The sequence below is a fragment of the Oryctolagus cuniculus genome, chromosome 18, assembly GCF_051225735.1.
Source record: "Oryctolagus cuniculus isolate XC-2025 breed Fujian yellow rabbit chromosome 18, ASM5122573v1, whole genome shotgun sequence".
Lineage (NCBI taxonomy): Eukaryota > Metazoa > Chordata > Mammalia > Lagomorpha > Leporidae > Oryctolagus > Oryctolagus cuniculus.
The window spans coordinates 20,701,104-20,724,394 of NC_142884.1; the positions used below are offsets into that span (position 1 = coordinate 20,701,104).

General features: G+C 53.8%; 1 protein-coding gene and 1 non-coding gene across 2 annotated transcripts; one reads left to right on the plus strand and one right to left on the minus strand.

The window, feature by feature from the left end:
- Positions 1 to 430: 430 nt before the first annotated feature.
- LOC127488179 (U6 spliceosomal RNA) lies at positions 431 to 537 on the plus strand. Its single transcript, XR_007915631.1, has one exon. It is a non-coding gene; the product is annotated as a U6 spliceosomal RNA (small nuclear RNA).
- Positions 538 to 3,524: 2,987 nt separating this feature from the next.
- On the minus strand, positions 3,525 to 22,207 carry NPHS1 (NPHS1 adhesion molecule, nephrin). Its single transcript, XM_089319442.1, has 29 exons — positions 20,966 to 22,207; positions 20,662 to 20,877; positions 20,461 to 20,583; positions 20,182 to 20,310; positions 19,665 to 19,746; positions 19,195 to 19,298; positions 18,883 to 19,010; positions 18,635 to 18,806; positions 18,321 to 18,478; positions 17,915 to 18,059; positions 17,689 to 17,813; positions 16,388 to 16,574; positions 16,091 to 16,220; positions 15,754 to 15,926; positions 15,375 to 15,515; positions 15,154 to 15,294; positions 14,545 to 14,666; positions 13,535 to 13,706; positions 13,285 to 13,441; positions 13,038 to 13,189; positions 11,484 to 11,595; positions 11,219 to 11,400; positions 8,827 to 8,883; positions 7,191 to 7,310; positions 7,030 to 7,054; positions 6,858 to 6,933; positions 6,620 to 6,713; positions 6,400 to 6,515; positions 3,525 to 4,459 (listed from the first exon to the last, which is right to left on the minus strand). Exons 1-29 carry the CDS (start codon positions 21,039 to 21,041, stop codon positions 4,328 to 4,330), a joined length of 3,747 nt encoding a protein of 1,248 aa, XP_089175568.1. The 5' UTR covers positions 21,042 to 22,207; the 3' UTR covers positions 3,525 to 4,327.
- Positions 22,208 to 23,291: the final 1,084 nt, after the last annotated feature.

A 23,291-nucleotide genomic window follows, 5' to 3' on the forward strand; every position in this document is an offset into this window, starting at 1 on the left:
CAGACGGATTGTGCGGTGCTGCAGACTTTTTAAGTAGAAGTCAAGGACTTGGGCCTGCGCCGTGGCTCGCTTGGTTAATCCTCCGCCTGCGGCGCCCATATCCCATATGGGCGCTGGGTTCTAGTCCCGGCTGCTGGGGCCCCGGGAGTGCAGTGGATGATGGCCCAAGTACTTGGGCCCTGCACCCGCATGGGAGACCAGGAGAAGCACCTGGCTTCTGGCTTCAGATCGGCGCAGCGCCAGCCGTGGCTGTCATTTGGGGGATGAACCAACGGAAGGAAGACCTTTCTCTCTGTCTCTCTCTCTCACTGTCTATAACCACCTGTCAAAAAAAAAAAAAAATCAAGGACTTGTGTGTCCACATCCTGAACATCATAAGGAGAAAGTTTATACAGAAAAATTTTTATATGGTTTAAAATAGATTGACTTTGTGCTCGCTTTGGCAGCACATATACTAAAATTGGAACGATACAGAGAAGATTAGCATGGCCCCTGCGCAAGGATGACATGCAAATTCGTGAAGTGTTCCATATTTTTTTAAAAAGTAGTGTAATAGTCTTAATATTTGTTTTCTAAAGTTGATTGCGGGTAATTTCTGTAAGTAGCCTGATGATGGGACCTTTTTCTCAAAATAAACAAGTTATTAAACCAGGAATTTGGAGGAAAAAAATAGATTTACATTTTCTGAAATGAGGTTATGATGTAAATTTGAGCGAAGATTGTATTTTTGGCTACTGTTTGGAATGGTAGCGAGGATTGTACAACACACTAGAAATTCATTTACTGCAATGCTGTCTGTAAGATACAATGTAAAATTTTAATGATGTATTACACACATAAAGGAATGTGTCCCTACCCTAAGTGCTTAATATGGTAAATTTTCAGAAAATGACCACATGTGTATAACCAGCACCCAGGTAAACAAGCAACATTGTCAGCACCGCCCACCCCCAGAGGTCCTCCTGGAGCCAGTTCCAGCACTCCCTCCTCCCCCGCAGGTAAACACTCTCGACTTCTAACACCGCACAGTAATGTTGCCCGTTTTTGCCTTGAAGCAGATGAAATCACACAGTATGGTCCCGTTTCATCTGATTATGCTTGTGAGATTCACCGTAGTGTATCAGTAGTCCATCCTCACTGACACAGTACCCACTGGGTGAACGTACAGTTGAGTTATCTGTTCTCCTGTCATGGAATTTCATTGTTTCCAGTCTCAGGCACCAATGATCCTCCCAGTTCAGGTCTATTGGTTCACACATATCAGCATTTCCATTGGGTATGTGATTATGAGGTCATAGGGTGTGCACGTGTGCGGGTTTAGGAGATAACAGCCGAACAGTTGTACACAATGGTTGCCTGTTTTCTTTCCCACAAGCTCGTGGTTGTGTCTGAACAGTTTGATCATTTTTCTTTTTTTTTTTTTTTTTTTTTTTTGACAGGCAGAGTGGACAGTGAGAGAGAGAGACAGAGAGAGAAAGGTCTTCCTTTTGCCGTTGGTTCACCCTCCAATGGCCGCCGCTGCAGCCGGCGCACCGCGCTGATCCTGGCAGGAGCCAGGAGCCAGGTGCTTTTCCTGGTCTCCCATGGGGTGCAGGGCCCAAGCACCTGGGCCATCCTCCACTGCACTCCCTGGCCATAGCAGAGAGCTGGCCTGGAAGAGGGGCAACCGGGACAGAATCCGGCGCCCCAACCGGGACTAGAACCCGGTGTGCCGGCGCCGCAAGGTGGAGGATTAGCCTATTGAGCCACGGCGCCGGCTCATTTTTCTTTTTTCTCCTAGACCTCAGGAATACAGAGTGGATTAACAGCTACCACGGTCCGGGCACAACTCATAGTTGTGTTTAGTTTGTTGGCTTTTTTTCATTTTTGATTGAATGCTTGATTAAAATACATGCATATAACATAAAACCTACCATCACAACCATTTTCGAATGTGTGGCTCAGTGGTATGAAGTGCATTGTTCTGTTATGCTATCATCAGCATTGTCCATCACCAGGACTGTTCATCTGCAAGGCTGGAACTCAGGGGCTGGCGCTGTGGTGTAGCGGGGAAAGCTGCTGCCTGCAACACCGGCATCCTATATGGGCACCAGTTCATGTCCCGGCTGCTCCACTTCTGACCCAGCTCCCAGCTAATGCTGTGGGAAAGCAGCAGAGGATGGCCCAAGTGCTTGGGCTCCTGCATCCACGTGGGAGGCCTAGAAACTCCTGGCTCCTGGCTTCAGCTTGGCCCAGCCCCGGCCATTGCAGCCATCTGGGGAGTGAATCAGTGGATGAAAGATCTCTCTCTGTGTCTCCTTCTTTCTGTAACTGATTTTAAAATAAATAAATCTAAAAGAACCCAAACCTGGAACTCTACCCATTCAACAATAACTCCCTTTTCCTCTCTTCCCCCAGCCCCAACAAACACCATTCTACTGTCTGGCTCCACGCTTCTGCCTGCTCTGGGTCACTCAGGTAAGTGGAATCATCCCGTATCTATGTATCTTTCTGCAGTTGGGTTCGTTTCACTTAGTAGAAGGTGCTCAACGTCCCCCCATCTGGCAGCCTGTGTCCAAACTTCCTTCCTTTGTAAAGCTGAGTGATTGTTTATTGTATGGGTAGAGAATCTTTTGCCGATGCATTTCTCCACTGACGGACCATTGGGTTGTTCTATACTTTAGCTATTGTGAACAACGCTGATTTGAACTGGATGTGCGAGTATCTCTTTGGGACTCTGCGTCCAGTTCTTTTCTGCCCAAGTACGTTGAGTGGCATCTGCTGCCTTCCCGGTGCATCAGCAGGAAGCTAGATCAGAAGCAGAGTAGGCGGGACTCCCGGAGCTGGCACTCCTACACGGGATTCCAGCATCTCAAGCGTTGGCTTCAATTGCTGCACCACAATGCCAGCCCTTGACTTGAAGCGAAATCATCTGAACCTTAATGGATTTGTGTGTCCCAGTGCTGTGGTATAAAAACTTAGTCTATACTGACCAAAAAAAAAATAGCATATAAAAAACACTTGAACTAAAAAGTTTTGATCAATATGATTCATCAAATAGAATCAAAGGTTTAAAGAAAGACCACATATAACTACATCTACTCTGCTCTTCATAGAATCAAGCAGATTTCTCAGTTATCCTGTTATTCAACATAGAGAATAAGGATTGTCTCGCTGGGCTGATTTCTTATGGAGCCTGTTTTTTTTTTTTTGTTTTTTTTTGTTTTGTTTGTTTGTTTGTTTGTTTTTGTTTTTTTGACAGGCAGAGTGGACAGTGAGAGAGAGAGACGAGAGAAAGGTCTTCCTTTGCCGTTGGTTCACCCTCCAATGGCCGCCACAGCTGGCGCGCTGAGGCTGGTGCACAGTGCTGATCCGATGGCAGGAGCCAGGTGCTTCTCCTGGTCTCCCATGGGGTGCAGGGCCCAAGCACTTGGGCCATCCTCCACTGCACTCCCTGGCCACAGCAGAGGGCTGGCCTGGAAGAGGGGCAACCGGGACAGAATCCGGCACCCCGACCGGGACTAGAACCCGGTGTGCTATGGAGCCTGTTTTAAAAATCATCTTTATTGAGGCATGATGTATATACAGTAAAATCCATTTAGGTGTTATAGTTCAATGAGTTTTGGCAAATCTGTGTGCCCATGTCACCATCGCCACATCATGATATAGAATATTTCTATCATCCCGAAAACTCCCTCGTGCCTTCTTTGCAATTTGCCATTTCACAGCCCCAGGCAGCCATAATCTGCTCTCTGGCCCCATAAGTTAGTGTTCTCTGTTCTAGAATTTCTATAAATGACATCAGATAAAATACATTCTTTTGTAAATAGCTCCTTTTAATAGAATCTGTTCATTTTCTATAGAAATAATAATGTTTACATGTGTGCCATAGTTTATACATCACATTTTACATAACCATAGAAAATAATACAATTAGATAGGACATAACAATGGCCCTTATTATCCGACTTGTTATTATGTTTCTGATGTAACAGAACTCAAAATGAACTGAGGTCTTAGCTATTTCTTTCTCCACTTGTGAAAATTCTACTTTGAAATAAAGACCCCCAGAACAGCTTTTCATTTTTGAGATGTCATTTCCAACTCACTGTCTGTTTGGAGCAGTTTAGCTTCTAAGGACAGCCCCAAGGAGAACTCTGTTTATACTTTGAGGCCAACTGAATCATCTTCTGTCATTTGCACACTCCCTCCATGTCCTCTCCGGGAAAGGCCCAGGCCCCGCCCCCTTTGTGTCTTATGGGGCTCACTGAACAAACTCAGGCCATGCTTGGATGAAAAGAACCACAGGGTGTCCTGCAGGTCTAGGAGAAGGGTACTGAGGAAGCTCTTACACCAGCTCTCCCCTGAGATCAAAGGGTAGAGAATCAGGTCCCAGGGTGTCCACATCTCCTGCCACCTGGTCGTAGATTCCTCTTAGGTCCTCGTACTTGTCCTCAGGCCAGCGGTGGTCATAGGGGTCCTAATAAGCAAAACCTGGAGTTAGAACTATGGGGAGATGCCTTGTGAGTCATCATGTAAATCTGGGAGATACACACTCTTGCTTGACTTCTCAGAAAAAAAGGTATTAGCTCTTAAATATGGGGAAAAGCCCAACAAAGTGGAGAGTGATTATAAATGAACCCCCATGAAGAATCCCATGTACCCAACATCTGGTTTCAGCGGCGTCAACCCTTGGCCAATAGTGATTTATCTAAACCTCCATCTTCTCATCCCCACCACTCACCAACCAGGTTATTTTAAATCAAGTTCAAGATATCACATGATTTGATGTTGGGAAAATGATTTCAGTGTCAGAAACGTGAAATCTTTAAGAGCCCATGATACCAGCTGTGGCAGCTGTGGAATATGAGTCATGGTTCTGTTAGTCTTATGAGTCCCCAAGACATTTACCCATCAAAATAGAAGGGGAAAAAAGACCACACTGGGGATATTCTCTGTCTAGGGCTGGGAGAAAATCATTTTTTTAGCTCAACAAATTTCAGAGCAGATTGGTCCATGAGCCATTATGGCCTGTTGTCTTTGTTTGTACTGCCCAAGAGCTAAGAAAGTTTTATATTTTTTATTTTCAGGGAGAAAATAAAAATAAGAATAATACTTGTGACATATGAAAATTAAATGAAATTCACATTTTACTGTCCAAAAATAAAGTTTTATTGGAACACAGCCCAACTCATTCATTTATATATTGCCTAAGGTCACTGTTGTTCTCCAGTGGAATAGCTGATTAGTTTGGAGGAAAACCATATGTCCCACAGAGCCCAGATTATTTACTCTCTGGCCCTGTAGAGAAAAAGCCTGTAGGCTCCATCTGTGCTTCCAGGGTACATATGGTCCAGCACCATGGACAGCATCCAGGGCCTGTTACTCCTCCACTGGTGGGAGCTGTGGTCTGAGAACAGTGCTCCAGGTGGACGGCTGTTAGAGAGGAACTCCCTGGCCCAGAGGGGCCGGAGCAGCAGCCAAGGCCATACAGAAGGACAAGGGCTCTTTCTCACCTCCTTATTGTGGAGCAGCGGGTAGGGGTTGGCTGCTGATCCAGTGCCTGCACAGTGTTCTTGTCCTGCCAGCACCCGCTGTCCCTCTCCCACTCTCAGTCCAGTGTAGAGAGGAGGGCTAGCCTCTGCTCCCCACCCCAGGGGGTGGGGTATGGATTCAGGCCCATCAAATTAGTATATTCCCCACCTCAGTGATTGGTTCAGCAATGAGCATGTGACCCGAGCTGGACTAAGTGTCAGCACTGGGGACTTGGAAATATTGCAAAAGAGGCCTTCTCTTTATTTGAATATTTCTAATCTGATAAGACACAAATCCTTCCTGGATTTTCAAGAGACATCTTCATGGAGGAAATTCTGGGTCCAGCCAGACTAGAATACAATTCTTTTCCCTAACTTTTCAACTGGGCTAGCAAAAAGAAAATCCTTTCTGTCTATTTAACCAGGGCAATGGAGAGGGCTAATCATCCAAGAGAGTGCACGCTTTCCTTCTCCCACAGTAGCAGAACTGAAGCCAGACCAATTCTAGACCCCAGCTCACGCCTCCTCTGTACCAGGTGTGGCCACGGGATGGTTGGTGGAGCGGGGACAGAAGTGATGTGTACCATTTCTGGGCCTGGGCCTCCACCACACTCTCTATTTCTTGTTGCCAGCTGAAAACCCAGAGAAGCCCATCTCTGCAGGCTTGGATGAAGCACTAGGAGCTGGCAGAAGAACACAATGGGAAATACGGGGAGGGGGGTTCCAGAACAACCGCCCACAGCAGGGCCCCTCAACTGCTTTAGGCCACTGGGTTGAGGCCGAACCTCTGTCCCAGCAGCTCTTTTTGCTGTAATTCATATAAGCAGTAGGGCGTGGGATCCCAGCACTAGGCAAGAAAGACTGCTGCTAACACACATCTCCTCACCATCTGTACTTCATCGTAGAGGGGTCCCCAGCTCCCAGATGGGATGTGCATTCGTTCCACCTCATCATACAGGTGCCCAGGAAAGGCCATGCCTTCATCTTCAAAACCCACGAGGCCTGGAGTGGGAGCGGTGGAAGTGAAGAGCAATCAGGGCGCCACACCCGGATGTCAGTCAGGGGCATCTCTGAACAGGGCAGGCCCTGGTGTGGCCGCGACTCACCTCGAGGGGAGGACACCTCCTCCAGGGTGGGGGGCAGCCGGGGGCTGAAGTCCCGCATGGAGTGGTAATATGGTTCTCCCTCCGCAGTGCTAACCTGTCACACACGCACACACACACACACACAGCAGATAAGGGCCTTTCCATCCTCCGCTCCACAGCTGATGGAAATGGCAGTGACTGACTTGAAGTGGATGGTGGGACTCCCGCCACCAGGGCTGTCCTGGCCACGCACACTCACCGTGGAGCTCTGAGTGTCCCTGTCCCCAGTCCCCTGGCTCTCCTCGTATTCATTCCCGACTCGGTCCTCCTCCGACCTTCCAGGATGGAGGTGTGGAGGGCAGTCAGGGGTCCGCCCTCTGCCACTTGTCACCCCCAAACCGTCTCCCTTCTTCACAAATCCCCCCACTTACCCTGCCTCTGTCTTCTCTGAGGTACCTGAGAGAAAAGGGGGGAAAAGGTTCGGAGACGCCCACTGGAGCCCACCTGGTCTTGGCAAAACCCTGAAACTGCAGCGACTTGGGTCCCCCTTCACCGGTGGCCCCCGTCCCGGCAGGGAAGGGTCTCTGCTCACCCTCCGAGACACGCCTCTGTCTCCGCCACCAGAGCACTCCCACGACACAGGAGGCGTTGGAAAGCAGCAGCAGACCTCCCACGGCGAAGAGCACAGGCAGCAGGCGCAGCCCCGGGGGCCCTGGGGGCGGAAGGCAGCCCTCCGTGACCAGGCCTGTCCTCCTTCCAAGGTCAGGGCAGCAGCTGGGCAGGGGGTCCATCCGCACCCTGCCTGCCTCCCTGGTACAAGCGGCTCCTTTCTGAATTCCAGCCATGAGCAGTAAGTTCTCCTTTGCCTGGGTCCTGTCTACGGGCTCAGGAGACAGCTTCAGCTCCTAAGCTGGGATCTGAGACCTCCCACCGTCTTGCCTCTTCCCACTTCTCCAGCCACACCCAATGTCACAGACCCCAGCATTGGGACTTCCAGTCACACAGACTGGTCATTGGCTGTTTCCAAGTTCAAGTACTTTCTGGCGTAGTCAAAGATCTGTCCTTAAATGTCCTTTTTTTTCTCCAACTTCTAATCACCCCTCAAGTTCCACCTCAAGGAAGCCCCCCCCCCCGACTCCAGCCAATACCAGGCCAACCCTTTTGCTATATCCCTGGGGACAAGACTGAGTTCCTCCAAGTAAACATCGTCCAGCATCTTCTGCCCACAGCACCTGCCCTCCTTTGGGGAGACAGTCACGCCCCCATTCTCAGCCTGAATGGCTCAGGCAGGATGCCGTGGTGGCCACACTGCCCCGCCTGGTCAGTCCAACCACCCATCGCCCTTCCCACAGTGGTTGGTCCTGACACAGGTGTTCGACCCCAGGTGCCTTGTGCCCGAGCACTCAGGGCGTTTTGCAGGCTGCTTTGCCCTCTTGATGGCAGAACCTGAGACGCCACCATCAACAAAGGCGAAGTCGAGAGCAGGGGGAGAAACGGATCACAGATGGACCCCTGAGGCGCACTGGGGGTTTTCCGTTTCATGAGCCATTTGAGGGCTGATGACAGTTGAGCGTCGTCATGTACAACCTTCTTCTCTGGCTCTGAAGGGGCCGTTTGCCACAGAGTCACGATTCCCCTTCTTGTAGCCACACTGACTCCTCCGTGCTGAGCCACGGGACTTGCTTTGGCTGATGGAACCACAGCAAACGTGACACAGTCAGGAGCGAGAGATGGGAGCTTGTCTCACTGCTACTGAGACCCCTGTGGCCACCTCCATATGAACAAAGCAAGGTGAGACACGTGGCCCAGTTAGCTCCATCGCCCCAGCCGAGAGCCCGAGGACTGTCGGAGTTGTGAGCAGGAAGCCACTGTAGACTGCCCAGGTCCAGTTCAGCTGCCAGCTAACCACAGAGATGACTCAAGCCAGCCCAGACCAGAAGTCCCCAGCCGACCCACAAGACCATGACAAATAACGTGTGTCACCCTAAGTGTCCGTATATGGGGTCGTTTGTTACACCCCAGCTAACAGAGCATGGAGTCAGGGCGTTCTTTCAGAATTCAACTCTATTTGTAAGAGAGGAAATCCGAAACTCCAAGCAAGAGGAAGAGCTAAGGATGTACGGCAGGTCTGCTGAGAGAGCGCTCAGTCTTCAAGGGCGGGAGGCGGGGTCAGAGACCGGAAGTTCCCACTCTAGAGAGGGGGAGGACTGGGAGCATTAAGGACTTGCCTGCAGGCTGCTCTGTGGGCGGCTGGTGGTCCGGTATTCCAGAGGGGTGGTCCAAGCCTGAGAATGGGGTGGAGGTGGGGGTGGGGGTGGGAAGATTATGTACTTGCACCAAAACCCTGACAAAAACCATAAATACTTCTCAGACTCTTATCAGGCTTTTCAGGCCTAAGACTTCTTAGGAATATTTCAAAGAGAGCTGGAAATTGATGACAAAGGCGATACTGTTAGTAGCAATTCTGACATCATTAGTGACAATGCGGCAGGTGTTTATGTGTAAGACACAGATTTAGACTCTTGTGTATTCCACATTGGAGTGCCTGGATTCGGCTACTGACTGACTCCAGTTTCCTGCTAATGCAAACCCCGGGAGGCAGCAGTGATGTCTCGAGGAATTAGGCCACTCCCACTCATATGAGAGACTGCACTGAGTTCCTGGCCCCCAGCTTCATCCCTGGCCCAGTCTCAGCCACTGAAGAGTGAACCAGTGCATGGGAACTCTCTCTCTCTACCTCTCATGTAAATAAATGAAAATAATAATAATAAATTATTGATGAGTGTGTTACCCATTTAATCTGAATTATCACCTTGTTGAATTAACCAAAAAAGATGTTTGGGCTCTCGGGATCCCTTAATAGAGGTATAAGTTCTACAGCAAGGGAGGTGATTTCGGTGCTTGGTTTTAGTGCCAGAGAGAAGGCTGGAATGGGGGAGGGAAGAGCAGGGAAGACTGCAGGGACGAGAAAGGCTTACACCGCCGCGGAGAGGAAGGTTGCTTTGCAGGGAAGGGGAGACGTAAAGGAGCCTTGGGTGAGCTTCCGTGGGGCAAAGTAAGCGGAGAAGGTGAGCACAGGGCATTTCTTAAAACCTTTTTTTTTTTTAAGATTTATTTTATTTATTTGAAAGACAGAGTTACAGAGAGAGGTGGAGATAGAGAGGGAGGTCTTCCATCTGCTGGCTCACTACCCAGATGGCCGCAACAGCTGGAGCTGCGCAGATCTGAAGCCAGGAGCCAGGAGCTTCCTCTAGGTCTCCCACGTGGGTGCAGGGGCCCAAGGACTTGGGCCATCTTCTACTGCTTTCCCAGGCCACAGCAGAGAGCTGGATCGGAAGTGGAGCAGCCGGGACTGGAACTGGTGCCATATGGGATGCCAGCGCTTCAGGCCAGGGCGTTAACCGGCTGCGCCACAGTGCCGACCCCATTTCTTTAAACCTTTAGATAACACGTGGCACTTGGTCCCTGTTCTAAGCTCTTTAGATATACAAGTTTTAGCTCATGAAATCTTCACCTCTTAGATGAGCCTTATTCTCAGACACTGAAATCATAAGGATGCTTCAAAAAGTATGAGGGGCTGGTGCTGTGGCGTAGTGGGTAAAGCCGCTGCTTGTGGTGCCGGCATCCCATATGGGCGCTGATTTGAATCCTGGCTGCTCCACTTCGGATCCCATTACCTGGTATTGGCCTGGGAAAGCAGCAAAAGATGGCCCAAGTGCTTGGGCCCCTGTACCCATGCCAGAGACTCAGAAGAAGCTCCTCGCTCCTGGCTTCAGATTGGCCCAGCTCCAGCCACTATGGCCATCTGGCAAGTGAACCAGCAGGTGGAATCTCTCTCTCTCTGCCTCTGCCTCTCTGTAACTCTGCCTTCCAAATAAATAAATAAATCATTTTAAAAAAAGTTTGTATTAAAATAGAATTTTGGGGGCCTGTGTTGTAGCATAGCGGATTAAGCTGCTGCCTGCAGTGCCGGCATCCCATATGGTCCCAGCTGCTCCACTTCCAATCCAGCTCCCTACTAATGCACCTGGGAAAGTAGTGGAGGATGGCCCAAGTGCTTGGGTCCCTGCATCCTCGTGGGAGACCTGGAGGAAGCTCCTGGCTCCTGGCTTTGGACCAGTCCAGCTTCAGCCTTATGGCCATTTGGGGAGTGAACCAGTGGATGGAAGACCTCTTTCTCTCTCTATCCTTCTCTCTCTCTCTCTGTATCTCTGCCTTTCAAATAAATAAAAATAAATCTTAAACAAAGAAGTTTGTATTTATGCAAAAAATGGAAATCCATGCATGCAAGGGGTCTTTAGAGGCTCATGGAAAATGTGTAGATGAAAAATTATGCATGGTTTTCAATTTTTTTGCACAAAAATAAACTTATCTTTTAATTTAATTTTCCACGAATTGTTCGAAGGACCTTGACACGGGTTGGCGGCAAAAAGCTGGTCTCTGGAGTTCCCCAGTCTCTTTCCCACCTCTGCCTCATTTAGCTGGGTGATCTTGAACAATTTGCGTGACCTCTCTGGGTCTCCGTGTTTCATCGGTGCCGCCTTCCCCGACCCCCGTCACTGCACACCCTGTGAGTCCTCTGGGAAACCCTCTGACCTGCCCGAGGCGGTCCCTTCCCACCTGGAGTAGTCAGAGAGAGCTGAATCCCCTTGTCAGCGAGTCCACTGTCTCCCAGCGCATTGCTGGCCAGCAGCCAGAGCCTGTAGCGTGTAGAAGGCTGCAGCCCAGTCAGGGTAAAAGCAGTGGCCTGGGCTGGCAGAACATCCATGTAGAGGAACCCTGGAGTGTCCAGGGCCTCATACCTGCACAACAGGAGGACAGTCAATGCAGAAAAGCACCCCAGGCCCGCTGGCTGCCTTCCCCGGCTGCCTGGGCGGGGGTCTACCTGATGCGGAACTTCTGTGGCAGGCCCCCATCAAAGCCGGGTTTCCACTCCAGCCCCACCGAGTGTGGGGTCAGGCTCACAACCTTCAGTCCCGAGGGGGGGTCAGGACGGCCTTGGGGGAGAGGGATGAAGGGAGCAGTCAGAGGACACAAAAGGATTCTAGAAGATTCCTCCAAAGTCTTTCTAAGAATGACTCTGAATACACAATCAATTCTCGTTATTCATGGCGGTTGTAATCTGTAGGATGCTTCAAAAGGTTCATGGGAAAATGGAATTAGAACATAAGTTGATTTTGGTGCAAGATTTTGCAGAAACCTATGCATAGTTTTTTCATAATACATATTTCCATGAACTTTTTGAAGACGCCTCATAACAGTTCTGGGAACACTGAATTAGCAGATACCAAACCATTGCTTCTTAGGGAAGTGTAAGGCGAGTCTCCTCCAAACCTCTCATCACAGCAACATGTAATCAGTCTATCAGTCAACAAACATGTAATCTTGCTTTTTGTGTGTTTCCATTCGAAGGCACTGTACTCAGTACAGATTTGCCAGTGCACTAGCACAGAACTCATGGTGAACGGTGCTATACCCTGTGCCTACACAAAGCTTATTCGAGGCAGGAATGTTCTCCGTAAGGCACATCACAGCCTTCCTGCTGGGCTCAGAGGCCATTTTAAGCAGCAAAACTGCTCATAAAAAGCACAAAAATGCAAAACCATGGCACTAAACAAACTACGAAAAGGAAATGATTTACAGCACAGCAGCCAAACCAAGAAGGCGGAGGGTCTCCTTGCTCAGCCCCAGCTAGGAATGTGCATGGACATGGGGCAATGGCATGGGACTCAACCTTCCCACCACTCCGTTCATGAACTCGATGAGGATTGATGTGGGCATTGCGAATACATTTTAGTACATAGGTCCATCATCTGAACACATCTGTTCCATGCAGTGGAACACCCGTCCCCTCATTCCTTCTGATTACAACACCCCAGATTTGGAGGACTACCACCCCGTAGTCTCACGCTGCTGAGGGAGGTGACTCCACTCTGGGTAGCGTGGACACGTGACCAAGCCAGGCCAATCAGTGCTGCCTGCCCCTGACCACATGGTTGGTTCAGGGTTGGGCTGAAAGCCAAGGGCAAACAATGAAATTTAATTGTAGTATTTTCATCCAACTGTTAAGAAGAGGACAAATTCTATTCCTTCAGGGAAAACAGACCCCACTGAGGAGCCTTCAACTAAAGCCAACACAGAGGAAAATGACCTAAGGGAGAGAAGTTCTTGGTGACAGCTGAACCCAGACAAAGCAGCTCCTGAAAATTCACTTTTCAAACTCTTGAGCCCCTGAGGACACCCTCCGGCCGCCATCTTTTCTCATACTTGTTGTGGATTTCCCTGGGGATCCAACCTCCCTTAAGATTTCTAAGGCAGGCAAAAACTTCATCCCCATTCATGAATGCTTCCCAGGTTTCAGGAACTCTACCACCCTGGGGTCAGCCAGAGACTTGGGAACTGACCCAAATAGCACTCCCCCCAACCCCCTCCATCGTACTGATGCTGACGAGTTGAATGTTGGTCTGATCCGAGCCCAGGGGATTGGTAGCCGTGCACGTGAAGAGAGCATAGTCGTGGGCTGCAGACACGTTGGCAATGGTCAGGAGACTGCTGTGGACCCCACCCTGGTGGTACGTGTGCTCCGTGTACCTGGAGAGAAGGTGGGGGGTGGCGGTCTCAGGAGGGCAACTGGAGCTGTGGATCAGGGTTGGGGCTGGGGTGCTACCTGCTCGGCCTTGGCCCACCTGGGATCCTGGAGATCCAGAGGGACCCCATTTTTCGTCCAGGTGAAGACGACATTGGGGACAGCTCGGGCACGGCAGTGGAGGGTGGCAGAGCTAGTGCTGTCTCCAGCTGCGGCCACTTTAGTGAGAGGCGCGGGATGCTCTACCTGCGGGGCATCTGGGGTGGTGGTGGGGGATCAGTGTGAGCGGGCGGGAGGACTGGAAAGCTGTCAGTGGCAAGCCGTGAAGTCACTATCGGGGCGTTACCCACATCTGACAACAAGACGGACCAGCCCTCTGGCTGGAGGTGCCACCCCATTGTCCACCACGCACTGGTATGCACCAGCCTGGGCCAGTTCGGCGTGGAGAATCCTCAGACGCCCCGTGGACCCCTTTGAGATCTTCTCCATGTCATCCAGGCTCTGGTCCTCCTCCTCTTCCCCCTAAAGATCCAAGACTCATAAGCTGGTTCCCTAGTCTGGCCCCAGATCCATCTTCCCCAACGCTATGTTCCCCCGTAGCCTCATTCTCCCAGCCACGATCACCTTCCACAGAATCACCCACAAAAAGATTTCTCTGTCATACATTGGTCCACTCTATCTGTTTATCTACCGGTTCAGCCAACCATTCACCCCTTTCTGTATCCAACCACTCATCCTTGGGACTATCTACCTACACACCCATCCACCTCTCCACCCATTCATCCATTTATCCTTCATTCATTCATCCATTCATACCCCATCTATTCATGCTTTCAGCTTTCCACCCATTCACCCCTTCTATTCAACTCATTTACGCACATACCCACAAACACATGCATCTGTTAACCCAGTCATCCACACACCTGCTTATCCATCTCTCCACCAATCTAGCCATCCATCAATTGATCCATCCACAGACATCTCTCCACTGATGGTGTATCTGTCCATCCATCAACCCCTAATCTGAACTGCCCACTCATTTCTCTCATTCAATCATCTAGCCACCCACCCATCCACTCCTCTTCCATCCACTCTTCCAACCACTCATTCACATCACCTGATCTTTTCACTCTCCTATCTATTGACCCATCTGTCCATTCACCCACCCACTTATCTATCTATCCACTCATCTGTCATTCCACAAACAGCTATTTGTTCCTGGAGCATGCCCTGGCAAGCGTATAGTCACACAGCATCACGCAGACATGGCTCCCACTCCCAGAGAGCTCCCAGCCAAGAAAATCCATCCTCCGACCCCAACTTCATTCTCCAAAGGGGGGCCAAATGCCAGGGTCCTCACCAGCCTCTCCCAGCTGAACATATCTGGGAGGATGGGATTGGCATCGACAGTGCAGACTAGGTCCACAGAACCCCCGACATCCACCTCAGTGGGGTCCTGGAGGGCGCGGATGATGGGAGCATCTGGTGGGAGGCACAGGGCTTGGGGAAGGCACTTGGGCACAGACAGGTCGAGGTGTGAGAAGGCCCCAGGTGGGAGGGGTGCCTTAGAGGTGTCCAGGAGAGTCTGGGTGTGTAATGTGGAGCTCTTGAAGGAGACTTCTCAGGGTTAGTGAGGTTGTCTAGCCCTCTGCTGCCCCTGTGTGATGACTAGAACAGGTGCAGCAGGCTTCCAGAGTTGGGGGCGGGGCTTCTACTAGTGGGCGTGGTGTCCTGATGGGAGTGGTTCCCAAGTGGGCAGGCACCCTCTGGGCAGATTCCACATTGGGTCTTTCTGGTGGGCAGGATGGGGACTTCCAGAACGGGAGGGCTCCAGGACCGGTGGGTATCCCTGGGTGGGCGGAGCTTCCACCATGGGGGCCTTCCAGCGAGCGAGTTTCTGGGGGTGGGTGTGGCTTCCACTGCTGGGCGAGTCTCCCAGGGCTCCCCGGTTTCCCAGAGCGGAGCTTACAGTGCACGTCCAGCCGCACCAGCGCTTCAGCGGTGCCCTCTGAGTTCTGACAGTGCAGCTGATAGAGGCCACCGTCCGCACGGGTCACGTTCCAGAGCTGCAGAGCCCCACTGGACAGGATGCGATGCCGAGGGCCGCCAGCTGGGGAGAGCAGGGTAAGGGGCCTGACAGGCCTCCTGGTCCCCTGAGACCCTGCACGCCCCCATGCCCACTTTCCGCACCTGGGCTGAGGCGATAGCCACGGAAAGTCCAGTTGAAGGCCTCGGGGGCAGGGTTAGCGGACACGGACACAGGCAGCAGGGCCTCGCCCTGCTCCACCGCGGTCACCTCGAGCACTTGCTCCCCCAGGAACTCAGGAGGGTCTTCGGAGAGGGAGAGGGCGCCCAGGGGAGTCGAGATTGTTGGTAAGGTCGGGGTCAGGGATAAATCTGAGCTCATGCACAGGGTCAAGGGTCAAAGTCGTGGCCGCGACCACGGTTGAGAAGGTGGACAAGGTAACAAGGGCCGAGCTGAGCTCGAGGGTCAATTTCGGCATGAAAGTTAGGATCGGGTTTAGGGTCAGGACAGGGGTGCGAAGGGGTTCCAGGCCGGCGCACATACACAGCACATTGAGGCGGTAGAAGGAGCTCACGGTTTCGCGGAGCTCGGCGCTGTGCGCGCGGCAGGTCACGTGGTGGCCGTGGTCGCGGGATGTCACTCTGAGAAAGACGCTCCTGGCTGCAGCTGAGCCTTTGAACGGCGCTTTCTGGGGCAGTCCGGCCACGCTTTCCAGCCTGTGGACCGGGCCGGAGGGTGGTGGGGCCAGGCCAAGGCTGGTGCGGGAGTGCGACCAGGGCCAGAGGGCTACCACTGGGGGGGACGCAGGGAGGGCGGTGGGCGGAACCTGGATGGAAGGGGCGGGACCCGAACTAGGGAGGGGCGGGGCCTCCCCACTCACCCCTCCCCCTCTTTGTCCCAGGACAAGTTCACCGGTGGGTTGCTGCTGATGCTGATGCACGTCAAGTTTAAGGCGTCCCCTGGGCGCAGCGCCGACGCGTTGGCCAGGATCGTCAGGTTCGTTGGGGGAACTTAGAGAGCGGGCCGGAAGACCGAGGCTCCAGGTGAGCGCCGGCGCGTCCCGCTTTCGCCTGGCCAGGACCCCAGGCCCAGCCCTGCCTCGGGGCCCGCGTCCGGCTCCTGCCCTCTCCCCGCGCCCGCCCACCCCTGCGCGCGCCCCGTCCGTGCGCGCCCTCACATTGCACCACGAGCCTCGTGGACGCGCTGAGCTGGCCCGCCTTGCACGTGAACGTGGCCTTGTTGTCCGACGGCCCTATGACCAGCACCAGCTCGCGGGAGAAAGTGCTGCCCGACTTCTCCAGACTTCCCAGCTGCACGCGCCGCGGCTCCTGGGGCAGCCGCGGCTCCGTCACGGTGCGCGAGTCCTGAGGGTCGGGATGGGCTGGGGGACCGCAGGGAGCCCTGACCCTACTCCCCCCGCCCCGCCCGGGTCCCGACGCCCCTTTGGGTTGGTCGCCGCCAATCCAGGAAGACTTTGGCGACAACAGGGGCACCCAGGACTGAGCCCCTGCCCCATCTCCCGCCTCTCCCCGGGGCCCCCAGATGCACGCTGATTTTCCAGATCTGATCCCGCCTCCCCGCCCCCAGCCAGCCTTCAGCCCCACCCCCCTGTATCCACTGGTGCGGTTCATTTAGCAAACCCGCGCTGGAAAACTCCCTCCGCATTCCCAAGCCTTGCCCGGGATTCCTTCTTTTCCCATCTGCGGTTCTTTTTCTTGAAAAGCTCACTTTCCCCCCAAAGAGTTCCTTTGCCCTTTCTCTTAATCCCAGTGTCTTTCCAGGGGTTTCTGCATTATTATTATTATTCTAGTTTTTTACTGGAATCCTTTGTACTGTCCCATGTCTTGGCATTCACCCAGAATTCCATCCAAAATGGAATTCCATCGTCCTTCCCTGGAATTTTCACTAGCTCCCTGACTTTTCAGGATTCTTCCAGAATTCTGCCGCAATTTCCTTTCCTTTTAATAGAACTTCAATATCTTACCTCCACGTCCCAAGAATTCAACTGAATATCAGCAAATTTTCAATGTTTTATGGAATCACGCATCTTCCCCCCGATTTCTGGTCTTCCCAGAATATCACCGACTTTTTTTTCCCTGTAGCTCTTAGTCTCTCCCTAAAACTTGTTACATTTCGCCTGAATTCTAAGATTTTCACCAGAACTTCCTTTGCTTGTGCCGGAATCGCCTTTTCCCTAGGAGTTCCCATCTGGCTCCCAGATTCTTTTACCCAGGAATCTTCAGTTTTCCCAGAATTCCCAGAATTTTCCTAGGATTCCATTTACTTCTCATGGCATTTGGGTCTTTTCCAATTCCCTTCCAAAACTCAATGCTAGATCCAGTTTTTTGTTTTGTTTTGTTTTGTTTTGTTTTAACCATTCAGGTTCTTCCAGGATTTCCCATGACTCTGGAAGTAGAGAAGGGACCTTGTTCTCCCTGCCACGTTCCTGACCACCTCACAGCCTTGCTTGGCACCAACCTTGAGCCAGGTGAGGGCGGGGTCCGGGTTGCCTCCAATGGCCAAACACATCAGCCTCACCCGGGTCCCTGTCCGCAGGAGCTGCCCCTCAGGGGGTCCCTCGATCCACAGCTTCTGGGCAGGATCTGAGGGGAGATGCTGAAAGAGTGACCCTTTGCTCTGGGCTGGTGCCCGAGGGTAGGGTTTCTGCAGACTGGGGGATCCCCGGGCCAGTGTAGGGGCTCACATTTCACACTCAGGGTGAGCGACTTCTTGAAGGTCTCCTTAGTGAAGGCCTCGCTGAAGGCCTCACAGGTGAGGGTGAGACCGTTATCCTCCCGCCGCACCAGGTACGTCAGGTTAGACATGGAGATGTGGCCGCCGTGCAGGCCCTAGCGGGGAGTGAGCTTCAGACCCAGGGCCGGAAATGGCCCCTCGCATGATCCCAGGGGCCTGGGCGCACCCTAGTCCACAGCAGGGACACGAGATGCATCTGCACCCCCTCCTCTGTGAGACACAGCAGTCAGGGACCCCAGTCCACACTCCTTAGAGACCAAAGCCTCCAGGCTTCCAGGAACTTCCTCTCCCGGTTCTGGGAATCCTGCTCCCAGCCCCCACCCTGCTCAGACCCAACAGCCCGGTGCCGCCCTCACATCCATGACCGTCTCCTCCGTGGGAAGCAGCTGCCGCCCGCCCAGCCACCACTGCAGTAGGACCCGCGGGCGACTGGACTTGGTGATACAGGACAGCGTGACATTCTTGTTCTCAGACTGGGATGCAGAACCCAGGATGGTGATAGCACTGGGGGGAACTGCAGGACAGATGGACAGAAGTGAGAGCCGAGGCTGGGCTGGACCCAGACGGACAGGGATGAGGTCTTTGGCTTCAGATGGCTGTAGTTGGGGACGCAGGCAGGCGGCTCTCTGGGGCGTGGACTGACAGGCAGGCATCTGGCATCAGAACTCACAGGTGACTTGCAGTGTGACACTTTGCTCCCGGGTCCCCGCGGAGACACTGTTAGAGGCCTCACAGCTGAGCCGCGCGCCGTGGTCTTCGGGCCACACCGTCATCACCAGCACGCTTCGTGCCACCGCCTGGACGTGCTCCGTGCCCCACGCTGTGGACAAGGGCTGGCCATTCTGGAGACAGAGAGCATCCTGGGCCAGCTCCTGGACCCCACCTTCCCTAAACCCAGTGCCTGCCTCTTGTCCTCACCTTCAGCCACTGCAGCGTAGCTGGTGGATTCCCGCCTCGGGCCACGCACGGCAGCTCCAAACTCTGCCCTGCCCGCACATGTCCCTCATTCAGGCCCGGCCACTCGATGACAGGGGCTCCTGGAGGGACTGGGGGAGCAGCAATCGCTCGGTGGACCTGGGAAGCCCATCCAGGCCCCATGGCCTGCCTCTGGATTTCCATGTCTCCCCCTGAGGGTCTGGATTTTCCATAATCCCCATGATTCCCAGGAGTCCCAATTCCTACCCCCTGCCCGCTCCTCAGAGCCCGTAACAGGTTCAATTCTTCACTCACACAGCACGTTCATGGTGACTGAGGCCCTGAGGGGCGTGTCCAGGGCTGGGCTGGAGCTCTCACAGACCAGTAACTGCCCATTATCCGAGCTCTGGGGTATCACCCTGGGATGGGAGGAAGTTGGGGTCAGAGTCATTGTGTGAAATTCGGGGAATCTGGGCGGAGGGGTGGGGACCCCAGGTTCTCACGCATGGTCTAAGTCTCCATGCTGTTTTGCCCTGGGCTCTAGAGTTCCATGGGAGATATTTGAGGGGTCAGCAGGGAGAATTTTGACCCACGCCTGGCCAAAGACCTTGCTCTTGATAGCCTAGACCCAGAGTCCCCATGAAGAAGTTCTGGGTGTCGAGGTGAAGAACCGGACTCCAAATGTGTACACCCAACGCAGGTTTCCGTGCCTGAATCCCTTGGAAGAGGTTTTTTTGGGGGAAGTGGGGGGGCCTTGGTGGGGGGAGCCGTCCCCACTTACGCACCTGGCCGTGGCCTCTGTGGTGAAGAGCTTCTCCTGGGACCCGTCATTCACGTTAGCGGAGATGTCCGACACTGTTTGTCCACCTTGAGGCAACAAGAGGTCTGGAGGGGAGCCTGGTTCCCCAAAATGCTCTGGGGAGCGTGCCTGGAAGTCTTCAGGGTAAACAAGATGTCCCCTCCCTCCTGGTCTGGAAGAACAGGGCCTGGGACACCAGCTCCGTAGGTCCCCTTGGGTACTGGAGCCCTGGTGAGGGTTCCTGGGTCTCTGCCAGCTCCTCACCTTCTTGCTGGGCTGCATCACGCGCTCTCATCACTCGAGCCTTCCAGTCCCACCCCGCTGCACTCCTGCAGTCCCTGGACACCTCCCTTCGATGTCCCCACCCACCCACTGAGTCCTACACTGGCCCCAGTATCCCCTCAAGGCTGCTCCTGGGCCCCCATGTTGGGGATGACATTTTCTGGGCCCCAGGAGCATTCCCCCTCCACATTCCGGGGGCTTCAAGCTGCCCCCACACTCACTCTGGAGGAAGGTGATCTCAGGTGCTGGCTTTGCGTCCGGGGACACACAGCTGACCACATACTCCTGTCCAGCTACCCAGGTGACGGTGCTCCCTGCTTCAGGGGTCAGCTGCAGCACCTTGGGAGGAACTGGGGAGGGGGCCTGGGGTAAGCCTCCACCACTGAGGACATCGGTGCTTTGAGTCTCCTTGCCTGTGGAATGAGCCCTGTACCTCGGGGGTCTGAGGGAGGAGGGGCGGGGAGCTTGGATTCATGGGTTCTGGGGGTCTCTGTCCTTACCCAGGATGGAGAGGACCACTCTGGGAGACACGAGCTCCGGCCCCATCTCAGATCGGCCGACCTGGCACTCATACTCCGCATCGTCACTGAGGTCGCACGCTTCAATGTGCAGGTGGAATTCACCTGCAGGTGGGGCCCGAGGTCAGGGCCATGTACGTCTCTGCTGTTGGTGGCTCAGGGGCTCAGGTTCTGGTCCCTTACCTTTAGCGGGATCCCCTTCCAGGCGGTACCTTGGGAAGCCTGGGATCCTAGGATCAGGGCCTAGGAGTAACCCATCTTTGGCCCATTGTACGGCGCTGCCGGGGGCACTGACCCCACACTGCAGCTCCGCCTCAGCCCCTTCCACGGCAGTCAGGTTTGCAGGCAGGGCCCAGAAGCCTCGGGGGGCCGAGGCAGGGACCGACGACTGGACCAGGCCTGTGGACACAGAGGGTCTATCCATACACATACGGGACAGGAAACGACAGCCACTTGGCCCTGGACGCAAGGCTGGGATCCCACTCACCTGTGGTCAGTAGCCCCATGAGCAGCAGTGCATCCCCGATGGGGGTCCTCAGGGCCACCTCAAGTCCCCTGACCATGGCACACACAGTGCTCGTTGCCTGCCACCTGCGTCGGCTGCTGTCTCTCTCTGGGTCCCAGTCTTGGGGCCCACAGTCTCCCAGCTTCCTTTTTGTCTCTTCTTTCTGTCTCTCTCTCTTTTCCTCTCTCCTCGTAAATGTCTCTTTATCTGTCTCTCTTCCTCTCTGTCTCCCCAAGGCTCTCTCTGAGTTTCCCTCCCTGCCTCTCTCTCTCTCTAAGGTTTTTTCTGAGTCTCCCACCCCACCGCTGATCTGTCGTTGTCTCTCCCTCTCTCCCTCTTTCTCTCCCTCTCTCTCCTCACCCTGACAGTCTCTCTCTCTCTCTCTCTCTCTCTCTCTCTCTCTCTCTCTCTTCTCTCCTGCCACCCCACAGCCCTGCTCTCCTTTCTCTCACCACTCACAGTCCAGGAGAGCGAGACTGTCATCCGAGGCAGAATTGGGTCCTATCCTCTGACCCAGCCTGAGCTCACCCTGGGGTCCCTCCAGTTCCAGCCTGTGCCCAGCAGGCTCCTCCCAGTGCAGCTGGAGTGAGAAATCCCCTGTCAGCACATGCCAGGTACATTCCTCGGCCCCTCCCCAGCCCCAGAGCTCCATGGGCCTGTCTTAGGCTGAGGGTGAGGGGGAGAAGGTCAGCCTGGCCAGCAGAGAGCTAGGCTGGGCGTGGGGAGCACTCCCCAGCTCCTCCCTGCCCTCAGCCAGGACCTCGGCAAGTCCCTTCCTTCCCTGAGTAGACACCAGCCCTCAGGGATCTCTGGTGGGGGTGTGCAAGGAACCAAGAGAGTGTAGGAGAGAGTGACACTGTGCGTGTGTGCCTGTGGGTGTGGGTGTGCTAGTGCAAGGAAGGGAGAGTGGGCTGTGAGGGTGTGAGGGCACAGGGTGTGCAGCAGCTGGCGCAGGTGGCAGAATCCAAGCTTCACTGTGGGTGTAGCCGGGAGTCCACCGTGGGGACCCTCTGGCAAGGGCTGGGTGAGCTGCCTCTGCCTCTGCTTCTTGCTGCACCCCATCTCTTCTCTCCTTCTTTGTGTCTCTCCTTCCCTCTACCCATCTTGATTTATCTTTCTTTCTCCATGTCTTAATCTCTCCTCTCTCTCACTCTGTTAAGTGTTTGAATCTCAACCAGCCTTGAATGATTCCACTGTCTCTATGCCCCTACATGTCTCTGTTTTTCTTTCTTCTCATTGCTACCCCTCCCCCAACCCCACATGCTGTCTCACACACATCAGGAGTTCAATAAATATTTGTTCTCAGCCAACCTCTGCCTGTCCCTGACTCCCTTATTTGCTTCTCTGGCCCTGAGCTCCTCCGACTGTCACATCCCTGGATGTCATAACCATATGCTGCTTGGTCTGCCCTCCCCACCCAGCGTGCAAACACACTGCTGTGGGATAAGCTGCTTCTGCCTGCTTATCTCCTGCAGGAATTGAACCACTCGTCCCCCCCCCCCCCGCCCCACGGTCCCCTCTGGTCCTCCTCCAGAAACAGGATGAGACATCTGGCCTGAGCTGCCACGGTTCTAGCCTGGACGCCCTCTCTCATCTCCCCCCACCCCATGATTGATTCCTTGCTCTCCTTCCACATTTGTGCTCCCAACCACACCCCCGCACCTCCTGGGAAAGGGGCTGGATACAGACCTGGGGGGCTCTGTCATGGGGCCCTCGCCAGATGGTGACCCTGGGGACAAGGATGTGGAGCTGGCGGTTTCTGGGACCTTTAATTAGCACAAACCTCCCACCTCCCCGCTGGCGGGGACTCTTCCCCGCGTGCTCCTGGGATCTCAGGCTCTCCATTTTTCCATGCCTGTGGCCCCAGAGACCTAGGAAGAGGAAGCAACATCAGGTTGCTTGAAAAACAGCCTCGCTACCCGACTTCCCCCAGACGCAGGAGTCCTGGCCCCAAGGCTATCCAATTTCAAAATCCAGGCGCTGACTCTACACCCCAGAGCCAGGCATCCAGACCCTCTGTACTAAGGTTATGGCCCTCATGACCCTCCCCTCTCAGTCCCACGAGTCCAGGCTGGCCCTTTCTAAGAACCCAGGAGTGCAGGGGTCCAGCCCTACACACACACACACACAGAGGACAGATGTTCACAGTCTATTTCCAAATCCTCCTGGCAGAGAGACTGGTGGCTAAATCCACTGAGTCTAAGACTTAAAACCAGATATTCTGATCCCTGTCACCCTCTCCCAACTGCACCATGCCGCAGACTGGGAATTGAGTGTACAAATCCCCCAGCGACGGGTACCGGTCACT

What these genes read in the sequence shown, in the direction of transcription:
- NPHS1 (XM_089319442.1), bottom strand. Translation starts at nt 21,041, where the DNA reads ATGGTCAGGGGACTTGAGGTGGCCCTGAGGACCCCCATCGGGGATGCA. An exon ending in GGTGCGGCTGGACGTGCACT is followed by an intron (nt 14,667 to 15,153) that starts GTAAGCTCCGCT and finishes GCCTCCCACCAG; the next exon opens with ATGCTCCCATCATCCGCGCC. An exon ending in CATTCAACTCGTCAGCATCA is followed by an intron (nt 11,596 to 13,037) that starts GTACGATGGAGG and finishes CTCTCCCCCAAG; the next exon opens with GCCGTCCTGACCCCCCCTCG.